The 26,240-nt window shown below is 43.5% G+C and overlaps 3 protein-coding genes across 7 annotated transcripts in view; all 3 read left to right on the top strand.

Moving 5' to 3' along the window:
* Window positions 1–4,407: 4,407 nt before the first annotated feature.
* gpr156 (G protein-coupled receptor 156) lies at window positions 4,408–13,992 on the top strand. The gene is made up of 9 exons (XM_069663532.1): window positions 4,408–4,539; window positions 8,797–8,924; window positions 9,020–9,155; window positions 9,239–9,349; window positions 9,625–9,750; window positions 9,851–9,946; window positions 11,039–11,275; window positions 11,889–12,047; window positions 12,140–13,992. The coding sequence occupies exons 1-9, from the start codon at window positions 4,423–4,425 to the stop codon at window positions 13,439–13,441; spliced, it is 2,412 nt and encodes an 803-aa protein (XP_069519633.1). The 5' UTR covers window positions 4,408–4,422; the 3' UTR covers window positions 13,442–13,992.
* LOC138592862 (zinc-binding protein A33-like) lies at window positions 6,866–8,626 on the top strand. The gene has a single exon (XM_069663748.1). It carries the CDS (start codon window positions 6,866–6,868, stop codon window positions 8,516–8,518), a length of 1,653 nt encoding a protein of 550 aa, XP_069519849.1. The 3' UTR covers window positions 8,519–8,626.
* Window positions 13,993–16,120: 2,128 nt separating the features above from the next.
* gsk3ba (glycogen synthase kinase 3 beta, genome duplicate a) overlaps window positions 16,121–26,240 on the top strand; it is a 35,554-nt gene continuing 25,434 nt past the window's right edge. For 4 of the 5 annotated variants that reach the window (XM_069662779.1, XM_069662781.1, XM_069662778.1 and 1 more), the window contains exon 1: window positions 16,121–16,924. In XM_069662779.1, the coding sequence (XP_069518880.1) occupies window positions 16,837–16,924 (88 nt within the window). In that variant the 5' untranslated portion in view covers window positions 16,121–16,836. Of the gene's footprint in view, window positions 16,925–20,884; window positions 20,947–26,240 lie in introns of those variants that run through there. The other variant, XM_069662782.1, reaches the window with a different exon arrangement.

Raw genomic sequence — 26,240 nt, 5'->3', positions numbered from 1 at the left:
TACATTTTTAATGTTAGACTTGATCCTTGGTAACCTCAGTAGGACCACACGTGTCCTGTTTCATCGAGTTTGTCCTCCCTGCCAGCCTTTCCCCTTTGACTCCTGCTTTTTGAGCAACAGACTCGTGTCTGCAAATGAAATATTCAAGCTCTGTGTAATCTGAGCATCAGTGGAGTCCACCTGCCGCTGGTGCAGTCCATCTTGAACCTGATCTTGAGGGAAACCTGAGAGTGATTGCCACGCTTTGCGTGTAACAGAGCTGGTAACTGTGTCATCCTTTAATTGGGCGCTAACATGGTGTCATTTGATCAGCACACATACGTTAAAAATGTCAAGATTTAATTTTTTCTCTCATTTTCTTGAACAATCACATTTACTCTGTCACAATCTTTTCATTGTTGATATCTTACTGATAGTTTACTTCTGTCTTTGTCTTGTTCTTTGAACTCATTACAGCAGTTACAGTCCACATTAACAGGATTCTTCAGTTACAGAAGCAGCGTTAGCTTAGCTTCTTTTTCAGACTGAATTTCTGCTTCAGTGCTGAAACTAATTCGACTCATACAACTTAATGTTGTTTAGCAGTGCAGCTGCTTGGTTTCAACTACAAAAGCAGTATGCATCCTGCTAACATGCCCAAGTCTCCATAGTATCTACTAGCACAGATTAAAACCTTCAGTAACCCACATATATCAGTGTATATTAAGATTTGATTGACACGATGGCGTGCCCAATGCACACTTTTTCTAGCTCTTTACAGAGTTCTAATTTTAAAAGTCTTTTCTACAGATAAATCCTTCAAAATGCTACAGCGTTAGCACTTTTTTTGTGCAATTTGCGGCACCTTTCAGGAACTATTTTAAAATAGTCTTATGGTTTAGCCCTTTAAACGCGCTTATAAATCTTCTTGTGATCCAAATCTAACCTTAGTTTGACTATAATTTGAGCTTCCTGTATTGGAAAATAAGAATTATTACAGTGTTTCATTGCCTAAGGGATTGAAGCTGAAGCTCCTGAATAGGAATAGGCAGAAACAATCTCTTGACACAGCTTCATCCTGAGTGTGTGGTGAAACTGGGGGGTTGGTTCCTGGATGAATGAATATTATATAACATTCTCCTCTTCTTTAATGATCTCTTTTTGTGTCTCTGCTCCCCACTTACAGCTGTCAGTAGTGGTGACACTCCCTCATCAGGAATGACCCTGAGTGTAGGCTCACACTATAAATCTCTGTGAAGTCTTAATAACACCTTTATGCCTCTCATGGCTGGCGGAACAAATGCAGAAATATTTCTGCTCGCTCGTCGCACTCGCACAGAAGCTCTTCTTTCTCTTTTGATGCAGAAAGTAGAAACTGTTTTTCCAAATGCTCTACCATCCCTTTTAGAAGCCTGCTTTTTCAGATGATATCTCTTTCCACTAAAAACAACTGTTATTCACTATATTTATTTATTTACAGAGTGTGCCGCCCTGTCCCATATGCCACCCAGTCCCCAGGGTCCAGCTGCCACATGCTGCTCCCACAGTCACATCAAACTGCACCACATGGGTCACATCTCACTCTGAATCCTGATTGGTGGGGAGTGAGAGCTGGAAAAGAGAGAGAAAGAGAGAGACAGAAAGCATACACACTAACACACCTCCTGCCCCTGACACACGCGCCTCCCTCTCGTGCTCAAAAGAAAACTCCGGCAGTCTGGTGAACTTTTCCTGAGTGACAGGATCCTCTCGGGCTGCGGACTGACAGTTTGACGGACACATTATCTCGCGGGATTTATTACAACTGTGAAGCCATGGGAATTTTGTAGCTATGTTATGCAGCTTATCATCCAGTCATTTATTTTCAATTTTCACTTTAACGTCTCCGAGTCTTGCGCGATGGAGTTTGGAGGCGATGGGATCCTCCATGCGCTTTGGGAACCAAGGTTTGATCTTAAACTATTCCTTTGTGTTTTATTTTCTTTCTTCCTTTACTAGAAGATGTTTTTATTCCATTTGAGGCAATTTGATTGAAAAAAACGTGCAAGTGCACTGATGCAGCCGCGAGTGAGCATGTTTTTACGCATCATTTTGACCGAACAGGACCGGTTAAATTCATGAATTGCTAGATTTTACACGTTTATATAAATCTCACATAACGTACAATTTATTGCTTCGTAACAGTATACATTTTAAAATAGCATCGTGATGAGAGTTCTGTATTAACATTGAAAATATACAACCACAAACCATGAAGTTGCACCATAATTGTGGCGCATTAATCTCATTCATTGTCAAATTGGGCTGACCAATTTATACTTTATGGAACCAGGTTGTAAAATGCACCATGTGCCAAGAATCGCCTTACGCCGGGCCTGAGGCGGGATTTCAGAAGTGAAGTTGAGAAGTGATTGCATTCTAACTCAGCTTAAAAAGTAAATTTATAAACGGATTATTTCCTGTGGAGGAATGTTTCAATATTGCCCCCTGAACCGGGCTTTACATGTGGCAGCGCCTGTGGTTACACAGCTCTAATCTTGAAAGAGCAGCAGAAAGATTGACAGTGCAATGAATGGGCTTTTCTTTAGGCTACTGCATGTTTGATTAAAAGTTTCATGGTAAAGGGTTAGTCTGTCTCTGAGTGGAAAGAACAGTCAGAAATGTTTGAAATATTCCGGATAGCTCAATAAATCAAAGAAAAATGTGACTTAGAGAGAAGCTCAGGGGCAAGTGAAGCAGCAAAAGCTAAGCTGCACACAGGTTAGGCCCGCCCTACATTAAACTAAGACATCAAGGCCACAGGTAGCTCAAGTAATACTTGCGGTTAAGCCTTCAGGACTTTAAAAGACACTCCTCATGACTATTCTGAACTGTCAAAACATGTCCGCAAAACCCAACACATCCTGAAGAAGGGCCCAGCTCTAGCTGCTTACACAGTGACCTCTGTGGTTGGATGTTGGCTGACCTTTGTTGACCCCTGCAGGGTGGCGGGTTTTCTACTAAACTGAACCCTACAGAGGCAGGATTTTGAAACGCTGGCGGAAATGCCTCTCTCTGCCGGCTTTTCCTGCGGGAAGCAGCAGAGCTGTGATCTAAACTTGGAAAGTGACGAAACAACACGAACAGGAACTCCAGACATTTCCCAGATATGCAGCTTGGTGGGCTTCATTGTTCTGTTGACACCATTAGTATGTGGAATTGGGTCACTCTCACCAAGGACATCTTTCTAGAAGAATATCTTCATCTCTTGTCGGGCAGATTGTCTTGTTTTTTTTTCTTAAGATATATTTATCTAGTGTAGTAATTAACCCAAATATTCCTCCGGAATCCCCCAACTTTCCCAGCGCTAGTAGGGCATCCTAGTCATTCAGCAGACAACGACGAGACGTGTTGCCTAATAACACGCTACTCATGTAAACACTCACCTGTCTGCCAATTTGTATCGATACAAGTGGTCTGACATGGTCCCAGGCACATGTAGCTGAGTCACTGCAGCGTTTACCGAGACTCCGTCAGTCTGAGCTAGTTACAGCTCGGAGTATCAGGTGATACCATGCTGCATAATTAAACCTGCAACATGTCAGTGCAGCACCGCTAGCCTAATAAAAATGCCTGTGGCGAGAGTGACAAACAGTTGTTTGTTGATTCTCACCAAAGTTTATGTCCTCAGTCTCAGGTGTAGTAAAAACCAGGCTGATTGCAGATCATTCGTCCCTCAGTGAAACTGCAAATGATAGCTTAGGTGTATTTCCATTGTTTTTTTGTTTCTCTCCATCATTCCGCCTGTGCATGTGTGTTCCAGTCATAATGTGATCCTGGCTGCCTCACCTCAGCGATGACGCAGTGCGAGTGGAAATTGAGGATAAGCAGTAACACAGGCTTCCTGTCACACAGGCAGAGTCCTGACGCTTCTAAGTTTGCTTTGTTGTGGTAAATAATTAACACTTTATTGTTTCATTTTGATTCCAATCTTAATTTCATCCCAACCTCAGTATCTGTTTTTATTTCTGCGTATGATCTTAATCCCTTTTTCTTGGTGTTTCTTGTGCAAATGTAGTGCAGAATCGCATGCTCCCATCAGTCCCCCCTCCCAGAGGTCTCTGTCACAGCACCACACTGTGGTGGCTGCAAGTCTTACAACCATTTAGTGAAGTACAATAGAAATACAGTAGAAGCATGATTCCACAGAAATGTGTTTTCCTGGTCTCCAGTGCTCTCTATTTTGGAGCTAAGTTGATGCTCTAATATTTAAGATGTTTAAAGTTGCAGAGAAAAATGTTTTAACCAAAACCAAGACAATCTCTTAAAGGGTTTGCTTTCCTCATGGTTATAATTCAGTGTAACAATATTTAATGCAGAATTTTTTGCATGTCATCATATCATTAAAACCATCTGTTTGTTCCCCAGGATGTGTTTGTGAAAGTGGACAGACTGGGGCCAGTCATGGAGCCTGAGCTGAACTGCAGCTCGCAGTGTGATTCCCCACTCTGCTTCATCCACTCAGGAGTCAACAGGCAGGAGGGCCTCGACATCCTGCAGAGACTATGTGGTCTCAGTCAGGTATGCATGCATGCATAAACACACACATGTACGTAGACACAAACACTCAAAATATGCAAATCCAACAATAGCAGGTACAGAATGCACATATGTTAAAAATACAAATACAACACACTCCTGCACACACATACTCAAATGGCAATCCCTATACATACAAACATATTGGCTGAAGTTTAATGGAATCCTGTATGGCCTCAAGAGGGTTAGAGGTTAAAAGGATATCCTGTCTACATTTTTTAATTGAATATGTAATCTTTTATTTATATTATCCTTGTAGCAAACCAATCACAGTATTGACCCAGAACTGATCAATGACACAAGACCAAGTTACATACTATAGAATTTACCTTTAATATTACTTATAAAGTTACCCACTGCTTTTTTAATTAACCTATATGCACTACTGTTGGTAAACTTGTGTCAATGTATTTAAATTTGGTTAATTTCTTTTATCACCAAAAACACGCATGTAAATGAGAAGAAAACAAACTAGGAACGTTTTAATTGACCATATTCATACAGTGACCAGTTACTCTATTTTCTAATAATCATAAGCTCAAATGCTGTTGTATAACGTGCTGTGTTTCAGGTTGGTTGACATATAGATTTAGGGTATCTGACAGTTTTTGGATTGATTAGCATCTGAAAAGACAATGAACTGTGACAATTTGGACAAAATCTAATCATATTTCAAGCTAAATAACATATCGTACAACCCATTAGCAGTCAGACAACAGCTAACGTTAACATTTAACCATTCATTAGCTAAATATATAACAGTTAGCTATGAAAGCTAATATTACTGTTTTGGCCGTGTTACTTGCTATAATAGGAAATGTGTCAATTCTTATCTACTGTAATTCTAGCTAAAAATTTACTTCCAAATTAACGTTATGTTATCTAGGAAGTGGCGAAATGCTAGCATTAGCTGTGGTCTGACAGTTAGCTATGAAAGCTAATGTTACTATTTTGGTCGTGTTATGTGCTATGATAGGAAATGTGTATGTCTTATCTACTGTAATGCTAGCTAAAAATGTACTTCGTTTTTTAGGAAGTGGCTAAATGCTAGCATTAGCTGTGGTCTTACAGTTAGCTATGAAAGCTAATGTTACTATTTTGGTTGTGTTATGTGCTATGATAGGAAATGTGTATGTCTTATCTACTGTAATGCTAGCTAAAAATGTACTTCGTTATCTAGGAAGTGGCTAAATGCTAGCATTAGCTGTGGTCTGACAGTTAGCTATGAAAGCTAATGTTACTATTTTGGTCGTGTTATGTGCTATGATAGGAAATGTGTACGTTCTTATCTACTGTAATGCTAGCTAAAAATGTACTTCGTTATCTAGGAAGTGGCTAAATGCTAGCATTAGCTGTGGTCTTACAGTTAGCTATGAAAGCTAATGTTACTATTTTGGTCGTGTTATGTGCTATGATAGGTAATGTGTAAGTTCTTATCTACTGTAATGCTAGCTAAAAATGTACTTCGTTATCTAGGAAGTGGCTAAATGCTAGCAGTAGCTGTTGTCCTACAGTAGCTAACAGGTCATCATATATCTTAAAATTTGGCCGGATTTGCCTTCAAATTTTCACTATGATTTGTCATATTAGTTGTTCATTAATTAAAAGCAGTGAATCTGGTGAATTACCTCTCTATAGAAATCTATAGATTGATAAAATAGGGCTCATGGACCAGTGAAGCTATGTTTAGTATCGCATCAGTCACTTGTGCCTTTAAGAGAAGAGTGAGCGGAGTCCAGCAACTTGATGAGGGCACATGGAAGTCTAACATGACTTTTAAAATAGAAACTACAGTAGTAGCGACACTGTGTCAGGGAACACAAACAACGACTCCTTTCCTCTCTATGCCACAGAACACAAGAGTGAGGTGAGTTATCTCTTTGATTTCTTTCTTTCTTGACATTAATATATGTGTGGATCAGCCTTAGTGTAGATATCACATTTATCCTAAGGGAAGGGAACAGTTGGCATGAGTGTTTGTTCTTTGTTATTGTAATGGATATATTATAATATTGTATTCAAATGAAAGGATATGAAGTGATATGTTACTTAAAAGTTTAAACAAGTGTCAACAGTCTCTTTTAACAGTGTTTGTTGCCCTCAGGGGGCATTATGAATGTTTACTCAACCTAAAATATCCTTTGATGAAAGGTAACACCAGGCATTTGTTACTATTTGTGGACAGACAGCTCAGCAGGCACAACTGTTTCCAAACCTAATCGTATAGTAGAATGAAAAAAATGGATGTCTGGTGCCAATTTATTTCATAAAATACCACCTGTTTCTCTTTCTGGATGTGTTCCCAGATATGGCTACAGCTGGCAGTGTGCTGTCTGAAGAGCAGCTTCTTTGCCCCATCTGTCTGGATTTGTTAAACCAACCTGTGTCTACTCCTTGTGGGCACAACTTCTGCAGGGAGTGCATACAAGGATACTGGCAGAGTGCTAATCTGTCGCAGTGCCCAATGTGCAGGCAGAAGTTCTACAGAAGGCCCGAGCTCGAAGTTAACACCTTCATATCCGAGGTGGCTTTCCTCTTCAAAAAGTCATTGGAACAGAAAGATGAAAATGAAACCAGCGCTGTTGGCCAATATTCAGGCCTTAGAGGGGGAGTTTCATGTGATGTGTGTGTTGGAAAAAGAGTCATGGCTCTTAAATCCTGTCTGGATTGTTTGGCTTCTTTCTGCGAGACTCACCTGGAGCCCCATCATGTTCTAGGCACCTTCAAGAAACATCAACTCATCCACCCAATGATGAATATGCAAGACAGAGTGTGTAAGAAGCACGAGAAACTCCTGGGCCTGTTCTGTCACACCGACCAAACCTATGTGTGCCGCATCTGCATTCGGAAAGACCACAAAGCTCATCACACCGTTCCTATAGAGGTAGAGAGTAAAGACAAGAGAGCTCAAATTAAGGGGATAAATGCAGAGGTGGAAAAAATGATCCGGGGACATCAGCAGAAAATCAGCGAAATCAGCCAAGCTGTTCTGCTCAGCAGAGAAAACTCAGAAATAGAGCTTGAAGAGAGTTTGAAAGTCTTCAACAAACTGCTCCTCTTAGTCCAGAGAGGCCAAGCTGAGGTCGCAGAAGTGATCGGTGCAAAGCAAAGGCAAGTTGACAGCAGGGCAAGCCGACTCATCGCCGAGCTAAAGCGGGAGATCGATGAGCTGAATCGGAGGAACGCCGAGCTGACACAGCTCTCACACACCGAAGACGACCTCTACCTTCTCCAGAGCTTTCCAGCTTTCACCACCCTGCCATCCACCAAAGCCTGGTCACATGACACATGCGCAGAGAGTGCTGTTTATGTGGGCACTATGCGGAGAGCAGTCAGGAGAGTGGCATGCCAGCTGGAGGAGACAGTAAAAGCTGAGGTGAAGAGGCTGTGTGAGGACGAGTTTCGGAGGGCTCAGCAGTGTGCTGTTGATGTGACTCTAGATCCTGATACAGTTCATCCCAAACTGGTGCTGTCTGAAAACAGGAAACAGGCCTTTCACGGTGACGTAGCGCTGAACGTCCCGGACAACCCTAAGAGGTTTTACCCTGGTGTCAGCGTTTTGGGAAAGGAGGGTTTCTCCTCTGGAAGGTTCTACTACGAGGTCCAGGTGAAAGGGAAGACGGAGTGGGATGTTGGAGTTGCGCTTGAATCTGTCAACAGAAAAGGAGGAAATATGCTGAATCCTGAAACGGGCTACTGGGCCCTCGGGATGAGACAGGATGGGAGCTACTGGGCCCTCAGCAGCACTCCTATCCAGTTGCCGCTGGTCGAGAAGCCCCAGAAAGTCGGGGTGTATGTTGATCTAGACGGGGGGCAGGTTTCTTTTTACAGCGTGGACTCTGCTTCTCATTTGTACTCATTCACTGGATACTCATTCAATGGAAGGCTTTTCCCCTACTTAAACCCTCGCCGTAACCATGGCGGGGTCAACTCTGCTCCTCTGATCATCTCGGATGTCTAAAATCTGAAACATTAAATCTCTTCCTTTTACTTGAATGCTTTTTTTTTAACCAACCTTCACTTTAAAATGAGTTAGTTAGCAAAGGTCTAGTGTGATGTTTGTAGCCCTGTTTGCCTTAATAAAGTTTGTTAACTCGTCTGAATCCTGTGTACTTCTTTTTACTCTTTTACGTAAGTATTAAGGGCAAAACTGAAGGTTCAAAACACACGTCTATGAGCTGTGTCTGTACCATTTAAGGCGTCATTGTAAGGGGTTTGCATGTGCATGTGTGTGTGCAGGTGGCAGTGGAGCTCCCCAGGCGGTCTCTCTCCCCAGTGTTATGTGCGGTGGTGTGGACGCTGCTCTCCTGTGGCATCCTGCTGGCTTTCTGCTTCCTCCTCTTCACCCTGCGCTTCAAAAACAACAGGTAGACTACACAATAAAACACACATATTAATATTATAGAAAAAGTTATAGAAATCAATAGATCAATTGTTTCTATATGTGTCCTTGTATTATTAGAATAGTGAAGATGTCCAGTCCCAACCTGAACGTCCTGACCCTCTTTGGAAGTGTCCTCACCTACGTCAGCGGCTTCCTCTTTGCTTTTGATGAACAAGCACATTCACAAGGTGGAGAATCTACAGCTGTCCTACAAGTAAGTCTCCTTCATTCCTCCATTATATTCTTAAATTATAAACGATTGTTGGATAATTATGCACGTTGTGCTTTTCCAAACAGGCTCGAATGTGGACTCTCTGTGTCGGCAGTACGCTGGTGTTTGGCCCGATTTTGGGGAAGACATGGAGACTGTACAGAGTGTTCACCCAGCGAGTGCCTGACAAGAGAGTGGTAGGTAGCTCTACCAGCCCCCTAGTGGCCATGTCTATGTCCAGCATTAACTTAGAGGGTATACAAATGAAGAGGATTGTGAAGCCATGAGGCATTCAGTCAGATTTCTTTTAAGTTTGTTCCTTAAGTTTATCATGTTCCACTTCCTAAGGAGACTTGCAGCATTCCCTAACAGGTGTCTAGCTAGTGTTACAGAGAGTCTTATACAGATGAAGAGGCTGTAAAATCTCAATATGTAACTGTTAAACATGGGTGTAAATGTTGCCTTTACTCAGATCATCAGAGACATCCAGCTGATGGGCCTGGTGGCTCTTCTGATCCTGGTGGACTTGCTTGTTCTCACCGCCTGGAACCTCATAGACCCCATCAGGTGTTCACGATCCATCGGCGCTGATGTCAAGGTAGAATCTAACAGTGATTTAACTCATTTTATTGTGGGGATTATGACACATTTCGTAATATTCAGCTTTCATTTGATTGATGTTGTGTTTCCTGATCTAGGTGGTTGAGAGCGAGATTTCCTATTCCTTGTCTCAGCTGGACACCTGTTCTTCTGTGTACTCTGATCTTTGGGTTATCCTCATTGCTGTACAAAAGGTAAGAAAACTATGTCCTACTAGAATGATAAAACAAGTGACTGCTCTGAGTTCCTTTATTGTTATGGTGATATAATTTATTTATTTATGGTTTATTAAATGTGTTATTTTCATGTAAAAGCACTTTACATTTGAAGCAACTTCCTTCATAGTTTCTGTAGTGTGAGTGGTTTCATCATATCACACAATTTGTGTATTTAAGGAATACACAGTGATGACTTTAAATGTTTCCCATAATCTCTTTGAAACTTTTCCCAATTTGAATAACTCTGTTTTATAGTTAATGGCAAAAAAAAAAGTATAATGTGGTTATATTCATGAGTGCTTTGATCCTTTGGATCATTTAATTACCAAGTGAAATTTTACTTACAGCTGATGCTTCAGATTATTGGATTTTAAAACTAAAGACTATGTACAAAAATAGCCAGTGTAATTCAAGCCATAATAATAATACAATACAGCAAAACAAAACAAAACAAATTAAACAAAGAAGAAAGAAAGAGAGAGAGAAAAAAAGGAAAAAGGAAAGAAAACAACCTCACCCACCCTGGAGCCTCCCAGGACACAGTAGATCATCTGTTTTTGGTGGAATGCCATAAAATGACGGTTAACATCACAGGATACTGCCTTTGAATTAATTATCAAACAGAATTTTTCTCGCACTACTTAGTGCCTCCTCTTCTGTGGCCTGTCTGACCTGAAATGGAGATCCCCAGGGCTCCATCCTCGGCCCCCTGTTATTCTGTGAATACACGCTACTATAGGGATATTTACATAAACAGATTTTTTTTTTTTGGCCTTTTATGTCCTTATTTAGCGAGAGGACAGTGGATAATGTCGGAAACAGGGAGGGGAATAGAGAGTGGGGAAGACATGCGGCAAAGGGCCAAGGGTGGGAGTCGTGCTGCATTAAGGACTTTGGCCTTTGTATATGGGGCGTGCGATTTAACTGCTGAGCTAAACCAGCGCCCATTCACTTCAAAAAAATTTTATAATTAATATTAATTGTTTGAGGTCCCATGCTTACAGCTTTGAACCAGAACACTATTTTCTTTGTGCTTTGCCTTCACTATTTCCCTTCACTTCCCCTCAGGGTTGTCTTCTCCTCTATGGGACCTATCTAGCTGGACTGACCAGCACTGTCAGCCACCCTCCAGTCAACCAGTCTCCCACCATCATAACCGCCGTCACTTTGGTCACCCTCTCCTCAGCTGTGGCCGTTCCTGTCTACATCTTCCTGCAGGGTTATCCCAACCTGGTCTACAGCACTGTGGCTGGAGCCATTTTCATCAGCACACTGGCTACCAACTGCATGCTGTTTGTGCCTCAGGTAAGAAAAAATGCAGCTCAAGATACACAGAAAGGATTAATGAAAAAAGTTAGGAAGTGTAGGATTTCTTCTTCATCCTTGGAGAAACACCTCTGACATCTTGTTTCTGGTGATGACACTGTTACTTTCTTTGTATCGCTGACTCAGAGTATCATATGATCCAACGTGTGGAGGCCAGCTTTTAAAAGACAGACAGATGAATGAATGAGTGATGCTTGTCTGACTTTCTCTTTTTGTTTTGACAAACTAATAAATTGAGTGACTGATTGAGGTGCCCACATCTCTATTTTCCGTATGCGTGCTAGTGTGCCATGTCTATCAGAGCAGCGTGACTCACACAGAAGGTGTTTATGAGTCAAATCTACGTAGGCTGCTGCAAACAGGTTTATGACTCTTTAAGTGTCTGGCAGCGGGTTTATGTTACAATAAAGGAATGCCTCTCCAGCGGAAAGGAAGGAAATATTTGAACAGTGAGCAACACGCTCAAACACACCTGGTCAAAAGGTCCTGGAAACACTGACTACAGGGATTTGTAATGTATCTGTAGATGAGAGTCAGTGCACCGTACTGTATGATTTAACCCTTTCTATGTATCACAATCACTACCATGCAGCTGACGCAGTGGAGGCAGTTTGAAGAGGATCAGAACAACCCGAGTCAGATGGCCAAGTATTTCAGCAGCCCGAGTAAGAGCCAGCCGTCAGTGTACAGCCAGGACGAGATCTACTACCTGCTGGGGGAGAACAACTCCATGAAAAAACTCCTTAATGAGGTACTGCCATGTTTCACAAAATCGGTCAGGTTTTTCTCCCAGAGTTTGACTGTTTCATCGACGTAACTTTAAATTTCTGTTACAATTTCCAGAAGAACGCTGTGATCGACAGTCTGCAGGAGCAGGTGAGCAACGCCAAGGATAAACTCCTGCGACTCATGTCGGCCAGCCGGCCTCCCGAGGACCCGGACATGGAATCCTCCAACACCAACCTGAACTCCTCCTCCACTCAGACCACAGAGCTTCAGTCTGACCGGATCTCTACTTCTTCTTCTCTACCTCAGAGGGACGCTAAATCCCATCTCTCCCCGCCTCAACTTACAGCTGTTCCATCATCTACTATTACTGCAAACTCCCCAACCCCGAACACTGCTTCCTCTCCTCTTTCTAATGAGGGAGAGAATATGAAAAGTGTAACTACTGCTGGTGCTACAAGTGTGGACACATCTGAATCCAGATTAGAGCAGGGTCCAAAGTCGCCTATGTCCCCCCAGTCTCATGGATCACTCAGGACTGCAGAAGAGACAGTTCACTTTGTCACCTCCTTACAATCTCACAGAGGATTTAACCCCTCTCAGCTTGAAGCTCTCAACAATCAGAGTGCCCTAACACTCAATCTAGGACCAAACGCCGGGCCGGCTGGTTTTGTCAGCAGCGAGCAGTTGCAGGAGATCCTCCAGGAGCTTAGCGTGGACGCCATCATGGAAACCGCGCTCCGATCTCCGGGTCAAACGTCCCGAACGCCTTCTCAGCTAAAATATCCCGACTCTCTCGTACTGTCCCCTCTCTCCCTGCGGACTCCACGCTCCCCTCATCCACCTGTTATCTTCCGCTTTCCCAGCATCTCTCCTTATGCGATGAGGAAGCGCCGGCCGCCCTTCCGCTCCTCCAGGAGAGGTATGCCCCCTCCCTGCTTCTATACGGGCTCAGAGGCTGCTGGTTGTGGGAAGATAAGGGACAACTGTAAACATAAAGATACAGGAAAGCGCTCTGACGGGGCCACGGTGGAAGGAACCCTCCACCAGATTCAAGACTCTAACCTCGAAAAGGAGGAGGAGGAGGAGGAGGATGCAGAAGGGAATGAAGCGATAAGAAAATGTCGGAGGTGTGATTCAAGGTCCCGCAGATTTCCCACAGCTCAACCTGATGTGGAAGCGGGTGGAGAAAACAGTCACAGCAGGCGCATGAGAGACTCCTGCGGGTACTGGGACTCTGACTCCAGCAGCTCGACAGACTACTGTTACTACCACCGTCCCTACTGCGACTCCTGTGAGCCCCTGTCCTCTGACACCTCCTCGGACTCCTCGGACAGCGAGTACGAAGGATTCGCCGGCCTGTACCGCTCCCCGCACCCTGTGGTGTTCAAAGAAGACCTCAAACCCACCTTTGTATGAGCACTGGGTTACTGCACTTTACACCTTCCTCCAGTTCCACCACTTGAATTCTAAGACAAAGTTAGCTTTGAGGCTAAAGCAGGCACAAAGTTCACTATGCATTAAGCTAATGCACAAAATGAGACTGTTAGACTCGTGATTTTTTTGTAGCTCTGAAGCACACAGTACTGTTTCCTTTTTGATACCACTTGTGGCATTATTTGTAGTTTTCTGCTATCGAATGAAAGTCCTCACATTCCATAAACATCCAAGGCTGACTTTTTAAGCAAAATGAACGTTTTTCACAGTTGAAATGTGCACTGTATTACCTATTGTGCAAACACTGTATTTATTTGAATATTTATTGTAGATTTTTTGTTTTACAGAATGAATTTCTGTCTCTGTGTTATTGTTTTACATGGTCAAACCCATTCCTTTAAAGTAACAGCGCCAATTTAATGTATGGCTTGTATTTTGTTTTTTACTAATCTCCTACATTATCCAGACAATGCTCCTTGTTTTGTTATCAGATCTTTGCCGTCTTAACAAGATACAACACAGTTAGAGCAATCAGCGAAAACAGGTCACTGATATCATTCCCCTTAATTATTTTCCTACTATATTTATCCTGACTGATTAAGGGAAGTTAATGTGCAAAGGTCACGCTTATCTGAAGTGTGTGAAAGAGAGAGTGCCCTGAAGACTATTAACCACTTCACGTTCATGCTGCATCTCATCCAAACAGAAAGCGTATAAACCACTGGCCTCAAGCAGGCCCCGGATTAACCTGCTGGGGGGCCACAAGGCGAAAATGAGACCATATTCAGCTTGCGCACTCAAACCTATTTCTCCCAGCTTCCCATAAATCAGCCTATGCTGGCATACTAAATACACTGTATTAAATACAGTACAAAACTTGACCTCTATTTGCATTTCCATGGAAAAAGTAATATCTTCAAATTGAGCAGATTTTCCTGATATTCCTTCAGCACAGACAAAAATAGAGCATTTATCTCTCCCCCTCATTTTAGTGTTTCTCTCTCACTCCCTCCCACTATCTCCACTCTGTCTCCCTGTATATTTTTTCTTTCTTCCGCCAATGGGAATATGTATGTTTGCCGGGGGAAGTGTTGCTATATAAAGGGAAAACAGTGTCTCGCATTAATTCCGCTCCGCTGCCTGTTTATGAGACGCTACTTCTCTCTATTCTGCATACGAACCATTGAAGGGCAGCCTGGGAGAAACTCCCTTTGATACAGAGCATAACAGAGTATAAATAAACCGCACAAAAGACCGACTACCAGCATCACTGTGCAGGAGGGAAGACTTTCCTGCAAAGCTGAGACGAGTGTGCTGCATTCTCCTCAACATTTTGAGGAATTGTGGAATAAAAAATTGTGTCAATCGATCGCACATACAGTACATTTCTCTCCTATAATAACACAGTAATCTGTGGCTATCCACAACATTTGTTGCGCAATGAATAAAAGTTATAAATATATAATAAATATTAGTGGTTTCAGGTCACTATAAATGCATGAAGGGTGCCGGTTTCTTATAATTTACCTTTTATGATGTGTTTATAACAGGTAACTAATGGCTTTTATTAAGCTGAAGGCAATAGATAACACTTTATGGGTTGCCAGATTGTGTAAAATCCCTTACCTTACAAAAAGGGCTGCAGATGGTTGAAATTCAAAGTGTTTTTATCAGCAACCTTTTTATTGACAACATTTATTAATGACAATTACAACAGTATCATTGCTGAATACAAAGAACAGCCAAAAATGAATTTACATAGCCTGGCAAGCAAAGGTGAGTTCTTATGAACGGCTTATAACCGAGAGAAGTTTCAAAGTTCAATTCTATTGTAATTTCATAATACAGGAAAACGATTCCATCGCTTTGGTACGATACGATATACTTTTTACACTACAATATGTATAACTGCTGTGTTGCAAAGAATTGAGGGAGTTGTGGGACTGAGGGTGGCACAATGGCTATGTGCAAAGAATCGAGAAAACACAAGCATAAATCATATATTCACTATTTATTAAGAAATCAGTTACAACCTATAAACCCTTTATAAAGAGCACCTCACTAGAAAGCAGTATACTACCATATAAAAAAAAGATATAGAGGTGAAGTTAACGTGGATTAAGTGTGACAAAAACAGCCCTGCACATATTTACACACAAATTATAACAATTACTAAGCATTATGACACTAATTAAATGGATGTGCTTGGGGGCTGCGTGTATTAAAAAAGAGGTAGAGGATGGGCTTTTGTAACTATCATAGCAACAGTGCTGCATGACCACCGGTGGTCTGTGACAGCTGGGCCCATTTGAACTGACAGTCTGGTTTTCGAGCCCCATTGGCTGACTACGTAATCAATCCTAGGAGAGGATCCGCCCATTGTCCCTGTCGCGGCACTGGGAAAAGGCCTTTGAAGTCGTGAAGGCGGTGCCAAGCAAATTGTGCCATGTGGTGCTCAAGAGCGGCGTGCTTATTGGATCACATGAACACGGTTGTGCGCGTGCACAGTTTTCCTATTCTGCGTCGCGGGTTACGTCAGCAGCGTGAACTTCCTTCCATGACGGAGGAGCATTCCCTGTAACCCTTAACGGAAATAGCGTAGCTAACGTGCGCAGCGACAAAGACAGCGAGCCCGAAACCTATGGGGAAGGAATAAAAAAAGATATTCAGTATCGTCGCACTCTGTAGTTAAAGACCATCATTTTCTGAAGAGGTCGCTGCCCCGGAGCTTCACCGAAGACACCGAAATTTGACGGCAAGGAGGGCGGGTTTTCGAGGCAACGTAGAGCCGCTCTTTTGTAACAGAAGACTGTGGCAACGGACAGATTTTCCGTTGGACGGTAGGCTAGCGTAAAGCGAGGGAGCCGCCATGGCAGTCGGATCATTGAGCCTCCACATCGGGATATGAGGAACTGCATGTGTCCCGAAACGCCAAGAAAACGCCGCATTCACCTGTGATCCACACCGGATCAGCAATCTTAACACCTGATATCACCCTTTTTCATCTTTGGGAAATTGATTCCACACCCAGAAAGAAATCGCTGTTGGTTTTAATCTGGGGGCCACAGGGAGAGGCCAGATTCATGACTATTTTAGTCGGAGACGTGTCTTCAAAGGCCCGCTGAGAGAAAACCTGGAGCATAAGGAGTAAATGATGCTCTGATTGCCCGTGTGTGGGACAGAAAGGGTGCTTTATTAGGTGAAACGGACTAAAGTAAAGGATCGTGGGATCGCTTTCTGTCTGGCTTCCCTGTGAATTATACTGTTATAAATTTACTGTCATCCTTTTTGGATGAGAAGGTCCGGCGGATCGATCAGCCCTGCCGTTTAGAGAGTCCACAGCCTCCGAGTCGAGAGAGAATCAAAGGGATCGGATCATGTCGGGTCGGCCCAGGACCACATCTTTTGCAGAGAGCTGCAAACCAGTGCCGCAGCCCTCAGCTTTCGGCAGCATGAAAGTCAGCAGTAAGTAGACCTCCTGTATTTCTAGAGTAGCCTCCCCTCTCTGCATGCACCAGGCCCAGTGAAGGCTACACATCATCGCAAAATGTCTCCTCACTAACCAGGCTGGAAAAGCGACCATTACGATAGCCCACATTAGCCTAGCCCTGTCATATATCTGTGTCACACGCACTGTTCTCCTTGGTGAGAGCAGCACACACCGCTGCGCTCTGACGCGCCGCCCCGGGGCCGGTCAGCTTGACCGGGGTTAGCAGGCCGCGCCGGGCCGGGCTGGGCTGGGCCAATGGAAGGTAGGGCTGGCAGCAGCCCAGCACAAAAATCAAGTGTTCTCCTTTTACTGCAGATCCTCTGTCATTAATGCCCATTTGACTGTAGATTAGATCTTATAGCTAGTATTGCTACATAGCACCAACCGTATGCGTAATGGAGTTAAAGCGATAGGGCCGGTCTATTACGCAACTGTCAAAGCGGAAGGTGCGCCCATAGATGACTGACGTGCTCCCGGAGAGGGCTGGTTCACTGATCCTATGTGCTATGGCCCGTATCGAAGTCAGACGTCGCGACGACTGGAAGGAGTGTGACACAGAGGATCCTGTTCATGAAGCCACAGTGGCACCGTGCCCGAGGCTGGTTATAGACTGGCTGCAGAGAGGGAGCCATGCCACTGACTATTAGGCCTGATGTTACCTGCAGAACGAGGCAGCCTGGCAGGGTTGCTCCATACACATATATCTCTTAATTTACGCTTTATATTTTCTCTGTTACTACTCCATGGCATATCACCTCTAACTGCATGTTTTATGTCAAATTCCCTCCTGACAAAGAATCCTCTTAAAGCCTTCCATGTGTCATAAATTGCACATATTTTAAGTTCAACCAGTGAAGTTGTTTAATGATAGTATCCTCGTTATTAATGAATGATGACTGGCCTGGCTGGAGACATCCACTTTACCTAGCAGCTACACCCCTTTCTTATCTGGTATGCAGGCATACATTTGGGTGTGTGTGAGGAAAAAATGACGCTGTTAAGGAATGTGTTGGTGGTGCTTTAAGGATGTGAAGTGGTCATGATGTGTGTTAGTGGGGTGAGGCCTGAGGCTCTCCTCTGAGCCTTGGCACAAGTAACCACCCAGTGGACTGGGGCACGCACACTCACGCACAGGGAGATGCACTCCCAAATGTAACGCTTCTCTTGCCCCAGATATGGGTTTTGAGGCATTGGTGAGCAGTCAGTGTGTGATGTTTAGACTGGGTTGCTATGAAAAGTAAAATGCTATCCAGTTTAGAAATCTTGTGCTGGTCAATAATTCGTCCAAATGTAGGAACTCCGAAGACTTCAGACATAGGCACAAAACTCCACACTGACTGCATGAACACTATATGAGTTTTACACAAGATTGTTCCGGAAAATAATTGTCTCCAGAAGGCTCATCTGGTAAGTCAGTACATCATTATCAGTCATTAAAGGCTGCAGTGTTGGGAGTCGCCCAATTAACTGGGTGTTAAATAATCTGATTTCTATTAGCAGGTGGTGTTCAGCCCTGTAGAGGAAAATGATAAGCAGTTAAAACGTTCAGCATTTCTTCTATGATCACTCAAACTGTTTTTTAATACAGTAATATTAATACATTTTAAAGGCCAAGTATGCTAGCTTTCAACTATGGAACTGTTAGCCTACTTTTTTGCGTCACGATGATGGATTGAAAAAGGTTATGCCTTGGTCTGAAGAGTTTGGCTGGTTCTTACGTTTTGAGTGCAACATTGGCTAAATGGTCATACTTCTAAGTCTAAACATTAAGGCGCTCAAGCATTGAAGATGGAGCTGCGTCTCAAGACTCTGGACATTTGTCTTGCAAATCTGGTCTCCATTTCACCCCTAGCTTTTACCATGCGTCTTTATTTGGTCTTGACAATTTGAGGCACTGGGTTCAGTTAAAAGTAGAAGCAAATTTAATGGAACTTAATATTGCACCACCACATATTCAGGTCTCTTTAAAACAGTAATGGAGTGAAGTGTCTGGCACTACACCATGAGAAGTCTGGTATGCTGGCTGACACCTGTCCTCTGGAGCCCCTTTTACACTGGAGGGATTATTACGCCTCTGTTACATTTCGTCTTCTATGTAAAAACGCACGGAGGCGGAATGGTGGGGCGAAGTCGTTCCGCCTCTGAGCCGGGATCGGAGGTAGTAACAGGCGAAACGGCGTCTGTGTGAACGGCGGAGCTGGCATGGTGGAACACCTCCGTGTGTGTATTTGAAGCACGCGGTGTTAGTTTACACCTCGCGCACGTTTTGCTTCTGCAACGCCGGAACGCTGTGTAAAAACACACACTTGATGCCATTGCTTGGTTCAGTGTAAAATGGCAAAGGCTGCATGACAGCTGAGCTTTGTTGCGGCGCTGAGGTGGAACCGCATTGTAAAAAGGGTTTGGGTTTAAGGAAGGAAGGACAGAATAGAAAAAGTATAGCAGCCATATTTGCCATACCCATAGTACCGTTTCTTTTAGATATATCACTGAACTTAAGTATAGTGTAAATGCAGCAGTTAAGCTCCAATAATCAAACCCACATAAAACCAGTCTTCCTATCTCTGTTGAAAAACCTTTTTCAAAGTACTGTGAGACTTGATTTTGTCTTAAGGATGTGGCCTTGCTTAAACGTAGACCTGCAGACTTTTTATAATTTAATTTAGTTTAGTTTTGTAGAATAATCAACTATAGTTTGGTGTAACTAAAATAAAATAGTGAAAAATTACAAATTCTTAAAGCCCAAAGTGACCGTTTTCCATTGGCCTGATGGTGACCTAAAAATTTAACGGTAATTTGAACAGTCAGACACTGTCAGACAGGACTGCTGTGGTAGACATAATGGTTTTCCTGTCAACAAGTGACTAAAGAAGCTGTTTTTTTACAACCTAAAGTCCGATTAGTCATCTAGACACACAATTTAAAATCAGTTGTGTCATCATCGCACTTTGGACTGAATTCCTACAACTCTCATAGCTCACCATGTTAGTATCTACCTGCCCCCCCCCCCCCCCCCCCCCCCCCCCCACACACACACACAAACACACACACTTGAACCCCTTAGATGTGTGAATAACTTGGCTGATTATCTCAAGCAGCTGAAGCCAGTATGTATGATCCTGGAGAGAATGCACTTACCCCTCCCACACAGGCAGACAGGAACACGCACACGAGCGCACACACACACACACACGCACGTATACATACATATACGTGCATTTCCACACCCACACGAGCGCTCTTTGGTTCTGTTTTTTGGGGTGAGGCAGCTGGCCAAGAACAACGAGCAGCCTGTTTAGCATTTCAAAGCTGCAGCTCTCTCTTTCCCTCCTTTCTCCCCATTTCCTCTCTGCCCCCCCCCCCCCTTGTATTTTGCAGATGATGATGGCAACAAAATGAAGTAATTATACTCTTTGATTTCAAATGAAACAGCGACAAGACGAGAACCGTCAGAATAATGCACAGGATTTAGAAAGAGATGAGTATTGAGGAACAGTAGGCATGTAGATGACCGTGTGGTGGCTGCGCGTCACTCTGATATCTAACATCTCTGCACCACCATCGTGTCTGCTCACTGATACCTTGATGTCTCTATCTCAGCGTGTCTTAGATAAACGTCTCTGTCTGAGCGGTGGCATTCCTGTGACTGGATCTTCCAGTACTGTGGTGATTTATCTCATCAAGATAGAAACATTCGAGGAACTCTTTTCTACTTTGCAAGTGTGTGTACCTGCAGTCGAACAGAACGTCCATGCCTTTGGTTTGAGGCTGTGCTGCTGTCGAGGAATTCAGAAAATCTCCACAGACATTCCTTGAAATTGTCTCTTTGCCAGGGTTGCCACACTACTTTGCCCGACACAATTAGCGGACGTTCGGTGCACTGTGTGCTGTCAGCTTGCCAGCCATTGTCCGCAGCAGTGACACCTGCAGCGGAATCCGTTAACACGCCGGACAATTCAAGCTAGCAACCCCGGCCCGGGGAGAAACATGACGCCGGGTAAGTGGGGGAAAAATACGGGAAGAAATGCGCAACAGACTGGGAAGGTGAAAACAGAATCAAAGAATGGATAGGACGTGTGGCTGGAGATAAAACGAAAGCTTTTTGCAGAGATTGCAGGGGGTGAGAGGAGTTGATGCCAATTTTGATAGCATCCTCCTCTCACCCACCTCTATGACCGTCTGAGTTTAATGAATCTGTGTATTTTATAATGCATTTGGCAATGATAGCAATGCTGTTGGACTTTAAAAGCAGTGTATATGGTTTGACGGGTATATTTTGAGTTCTAGTATTTGGCTAGTTTTGTCAAACAGACCTGGCAACCCTGCTCTTTGCCCTACAGTCAACTCGCTGAGAGAATTTCAGAGCGTTTTGTACTATGACTGTAAGTGATCTGATAGTGACAGACCTCAGTGTTTGATGACACGGCCGTATGTGTTTGCAGAATTTCACAGAGGAATAAAACCATGCACAGTTTGGCAGGTGCGTGTTCCGTGACAGTCACTCGTAGCCATTCATGGAAATTATCTCTCTGCTTGCAGAAAATGCATGAATCATGTAACCGCTACAGTCTGATGGTGACTGATTGATAGACACAGCAAATTTTTTCCCATACGGTATCTTGATGGTGGCTGGCTGGTGTCAAATGAAGCTTAACTTTTTTAGCTTGTGAAATGATCAGAAGTGATTTTCAAAGTCTGTGATTGTGCATCAGCCTTTGTTAACCAGTGGGAGAAGTATGGCTTAAGTCACTATCTACCACCAAATGAGGTAACACAATGGTGATTGAGCCTATGGCCCACTGATGAAAGCCTTTGCATTTGCAGTATTATGGACTTTGTGTCTGGTGCGACTTTTGCGGAAAAAAATCACAAGCGGCGCCCAGTTAGTGAGGCGTTTTCCATCACCCAGTAGTGGTTGGTCTGCCAGAGAGGGTAGGTGGAGCTAAGCGGCTGCTTTACCGGTCTCTGCAAGCATTGCGAGTAAACAGTAATTTATGGCTGAACAAAAAAAGAAAAGAGTGATAACTACAGATACAACTTAAAAAATAAGTCAAATTCGACGCTCAGATGAAGACAAACAGTCTAAAAAGGAAAGCGATCGTCAGCGAGGACAATCAAGAGTTACAACCGGAGCCAGCCGTGGACACATATGCGACACTGTCTGGATATCTGGGAAGTGTGCTCCCGCAATAACTGTTTATCGCCATGTGTGCCGCCAAAGAGAATGAAATCTTCGAGATTATAACTTTAAGTAGAGGGGAAAAGCTGCACAGTTCAAGTTTGTTAATGTGTAGGAAAGATTTTCTGTATTGTTAAAGAGAATTTATGTGTCAAAAATGTATCAAGACTCCTCCGACCAAAGACTGAAAACAGCTTTCGTGAACACCTGAGCAAAGATTTAACGCAAAAAAAAGTTACACACGTCCACATGCAATTAAGAATAAGTCAAGTCAAAGGCTGTTTAAAACCTCTAAATGTACTTGTGCCTTATTTAAGCCATTAAAAAGTCTACTTGAAGCCAAGCACCTGTTATTTTTGGTGTTGCAGTGAACATGTCATCATCGTCCCAGCATCTGATGCCTCCCACTCGCCTGCCAACATTGTGTCTACATATAATCGTGTTGATAGGTCTCCTGTTTCCTCGATATAGGATGTTGCTGTCTGTGTTTGGACAAACCTGAACACATATACTTATTCTGGTCGCTGTGACGAAACGAGTAAATGAAACGGACCACCCGGTCCTGTGTGTGTCCTGTTCGTGCTCGAGCAGCAGTGTTATTCTGGCCCCATTAATATACACGTTGTTTGCCGTACTCAGTTGTGGCCTGAACCACTCTGGTGACCTGAATTGACTATTGACGCTTGCGGCTAAAAGTCGCAGCAGCTGCCTGTCCGCTGTCACTTTGATGCAGCGTATAAACACGGTGATTTGTCACACTATATCTATTAATTTGGCAGGATGATTCACACAGCCACACAACTATGGCGATGCTGCATGCACAGTTTGCAGTTTCTATTATAGTATTATTGTGCTTTAAATCGGGGCCAAGAGACATTTTTAGCATTTAATTTTCTGATTGTTCACAATTTATTTGAATGAAAAGGTTCCTGCAAATTTCATTGCAGATGCTAAATAAAATGCGAAATCTCATTGGTTGTGATTGAGACAGTTTTCCACTAATAGAAAATGAAGGGAAATCTGTGTTAAAATTGCTTGTTAAAAGTTAATTTAAAGGACCAGTTCGCCGATTTTCAACCTCAGTCCTATCATGCTATTATGGGGAGGTAATGGTAGAAAAAAAATGCAATTTTGCTCTGTGCCTTTGGAGGACGCTATCCGCTTCTCCAATGGGCCCTGGAAAACCTCCGCCAGACAACATTAAATGCTTGCTAAACTACACTTCCTCAGTCTAGGACACCCGCCTCTGATGTCATGTCTCGTTCAATATTGTCAGGTTTGAATTGTAGACTGCAGACCCGACATTTTTTTAGACGATCCACCGGTATATTCTCGTCGTATTTCGGATTCTGTGCCGCTCTGAGCCGTTGCCTGCAGCGTAGTATTTCACTCCAGCGTCTCTCGCTGGGCCGATCCTTTCAGAGGGAGGGGCGCAATGCACGCTGGGTGTTGTATAAATGTAGAATGGGCGAAACCACGAGCTGTTTGTACAACTTTCTCCACAGCTATGGCGCCATGCCAAACTATGAATACCAGCTTTGACTGACAGTGGCTTTTTCCAGGGGCGAATTGCTCCTCTCTTCTAGGACAGTGTGCTGAATATTTATGTATTTAAGACTGTTTTTTAAACTGAAAAAAAAAATGTGAAGACAATTTCTCAAATACGGGAACTTGTGATGGACAATTTTCATTAGTTTATGAAAATATTTTTATGGCCTCAACAACTTTGTTCATTGATCTTCCCTGCTCCGAGCTCCTTTATGAGATTTTTTGGCTAAAGCTGACGTGTGTACGTGCGTGAAAGGCCATGATAACAATCAGTAGCTCAAAATGCCGTTTGATTGCATCTTGACTTCACTGTAGCTTGTACAGTATGTGTCCTCGTGTGTGAGTGCGCACAGACTTTTCTCACGGTTTTGAGGAAGTGCAGAGGCGTCATAGAAGTGTCCCTGCTGGAATATGTAGGCAGACTCATATTCCTCTCTCTTCCTCTCTCACTCACACACTCTCTCTCGGAAACTCTATTTCTGTCGTTACAGTCCAGTGTCTCTTTCTAGACTCGGTCCTGGAGAGTGAAGGCCTGTCTCGCACAACCCCTTCCCTCTTTCCTTATCCTTTGATCACAATCACGTCTGCTGTAATTGGACCACTCACATGTCAAACAGCGGCAAAAAGAGCGCCTTGCACACACACACACACATGATTATTTCATGTCTGGGTTGGACTGATTCCTGCTCACGTTTGAGTGCGTGTGTCTACGCAGGCACTATTTGCGTCAAAATCAATAACCCTGCTGGAAAACGAGCCCGGTGAAAGCGGAGAACAGCAGTAAACCTTTGCACTCTGTGTGACTGTCTCACTCAAAACGTCCACTTTCTGGTTGTAAGCCACTCTGGGTTAATCACCTAATCATTTAGTTAATTTAAAACTCACACTCAGACTAGTCGCACGCTGGTCGTTTGCCAGAACACAGTACATGGGTCACTCCCTGCTCGTATGGATCGCTTATGTGGCCCACCAGTGTCGTCCACGTGCAGGTGGTCCGCCAGCCGCATGCTGCAGGAAGTTTCTATTAAATGACGCCATAATCTGGAACAGTCACGGTTATTAAGCAACACTAATCCACGCATCAACATGATGTGTACACACTGTGAGCTGGTCCTCCTAAAATAAGACGAATAACAACGCTGCTTAATTATTTTAGCAGTGTGAGTTTTTGGTTTAGACACAACTGCAAAAAATGAGAACTAATAAGATTATTAAATACTTTAAGAGAGGAGGATTTAATCACACAGGCTGTGCGGTTAAATTGAGATCGGGATTAAGATGCGGGCCTCACATTTGTGGCACACGATGCACACACACTTGCCTGGATGTCCTTTAACAGCCAGCTAATGTGAATTTTGCCCCTTGACACTCTTAGGAGGAGGAGGGAGGGAGGGAGCGAGGGAGGCCACTTAAACAGGAAAGAGCCTCCATGTTGGGATCTCAGGGGAGCAGAGGCAGCTCCTGACTGACTGGAGAGGAGGGAGGGGCAGATGCTGATCTATAGTGCATTAGCATCAGATCCAGTCTTATTAGCTTATGACTTTTCACTGATCATAATCGTGGTCTGTCTGCGCAGCGCGGTCGGTGAGTCTGACCAAGCTAAAGAGGAGCGTCTCAGAAAGCTGTTTTGTGCTAATCCATATTTGATGCATTGATCCATCTGGATAAAAGCACCTATACTTTTCTGATATTAAAAAAAGATCAATAGTGAACGGACAGAATTCGAATGTATTTCTGTCTGCAGGGTTTAGACAATCAAACATACTCCACCACCATAAAATGTCTCTTCAGCTTGGGCGCTCTGTTTCAGCTCAGCCATGAGTCACACTCAGCCGGTCAGCCGGGAGCCCATCAGCACAACCACAGCTGTTGACCAGTAAGAAGCACTGCTGGAACAAATGGGGGTTAAACCGGCTGTAGGAAGCCATGTTGTTCTGCATCTCTCAGCAGACATTGGAACCTTCGACCTGTCAATCAAAAACAGGCGTCTCCAGCAAAGGCAGCTTTTAAACCCTCAGATGCTCCAGTCCGACTCTGTGAGAGCGAGCAGCAGGAGAGAAGAGAGATCACAGCAGGGAAAGCATGGGTGTAAATGATGAAATGAGTGATGGCTAAATTCCATTAAGGGTCCTTGTTTTGTGCATGCTGACTCACTGTTACATTTTAAAGGCTTTCTGGGAATAGAACAGAGCCAGTGTCAATATTAACAATACTGTTGTTGATTAAGTCCTGCATAAGGCAATTGGAAATGTACTTTTGCTCATCGTGATGGGTTTTTTCCCCCCTAATATTTGCCATTCATAAAGCTTCATACATTCCTGTCATGTCCCCTTTTATCTCTTGTCCATCAAGGCAGTTTGTGACGAGAGCTGAATCTAGTTCAGCATATTTCCACAGCAAAAGAATCTGGTTTTGCCAGGAAATCTGGTTCTGCAGTGGCACCAATAGGCCAACTTGATTGGTCGTGGTCCATAGGCTGGGGGGCTGGGTTATTCTGACCAACCATAACTTTGTGTCCAACATTTAAAACCCAGAACTTCAATGAAAATATGGACATTAAGTCA

The sequence above is a fragment of the Semicossyphus pulcher genome, unplaced genomic scaffold (genome assembly GCF_022749685.1).
Source record: "Semicossyphus pulcher isolate SPU_LCO1_2020_fin unplaced genomic scaffold, fSemPul1.0.p SCAF_15, whole genome shotgun sequence".
NCBI classification, from domain to species: domain Eukaryota; kingdom Metazoa; phylum Chordata; class Actinopteri; order Labriformes; family Labridae; genus Semicossyphus; species Semicossyphus pulcher.
Note: the sequence above shows the minus strand (reverse complement) of the source record. Positions and strands in the feature narration are given on the sequence as shown.

What these genes read in the sequence shown, in the direction of transcription:
- gpr156 (XM_069663532.1), top strand. Translation starts at nt 4,423, where the DNA reads ATGGAGCCTGAGCTGAACTGCAGCTCGCAGTGTGATTCCCCACTCTGC. An exon ending in CCATCGGCGCTGATGTCAAG is followed by an intron (nt 9,751 to 9,850) that starts GTAGAATCTAAC and finishes TTCCTGATCTAG; the next exon opens with GTGGTTGAGAGCGAGATTTC. An exon ending in GCATGCTGTTTGTGCCTCAG is followed by an intron (nt 11,276 to 11,888) that starts GTAAGAAAAAAT and finishes ACTACCATGCAG; the next exon opens with CTGACGCAGTGGAGGCAGTT.
- LOC138592862 (XM_069663748.1), top strand. Translation starts at nt 6,866, where the DNA reads ATGGCTACAGCTGGCAGTGTGCTGTCTGAAGAGCAGCTTCTTTGCCCC.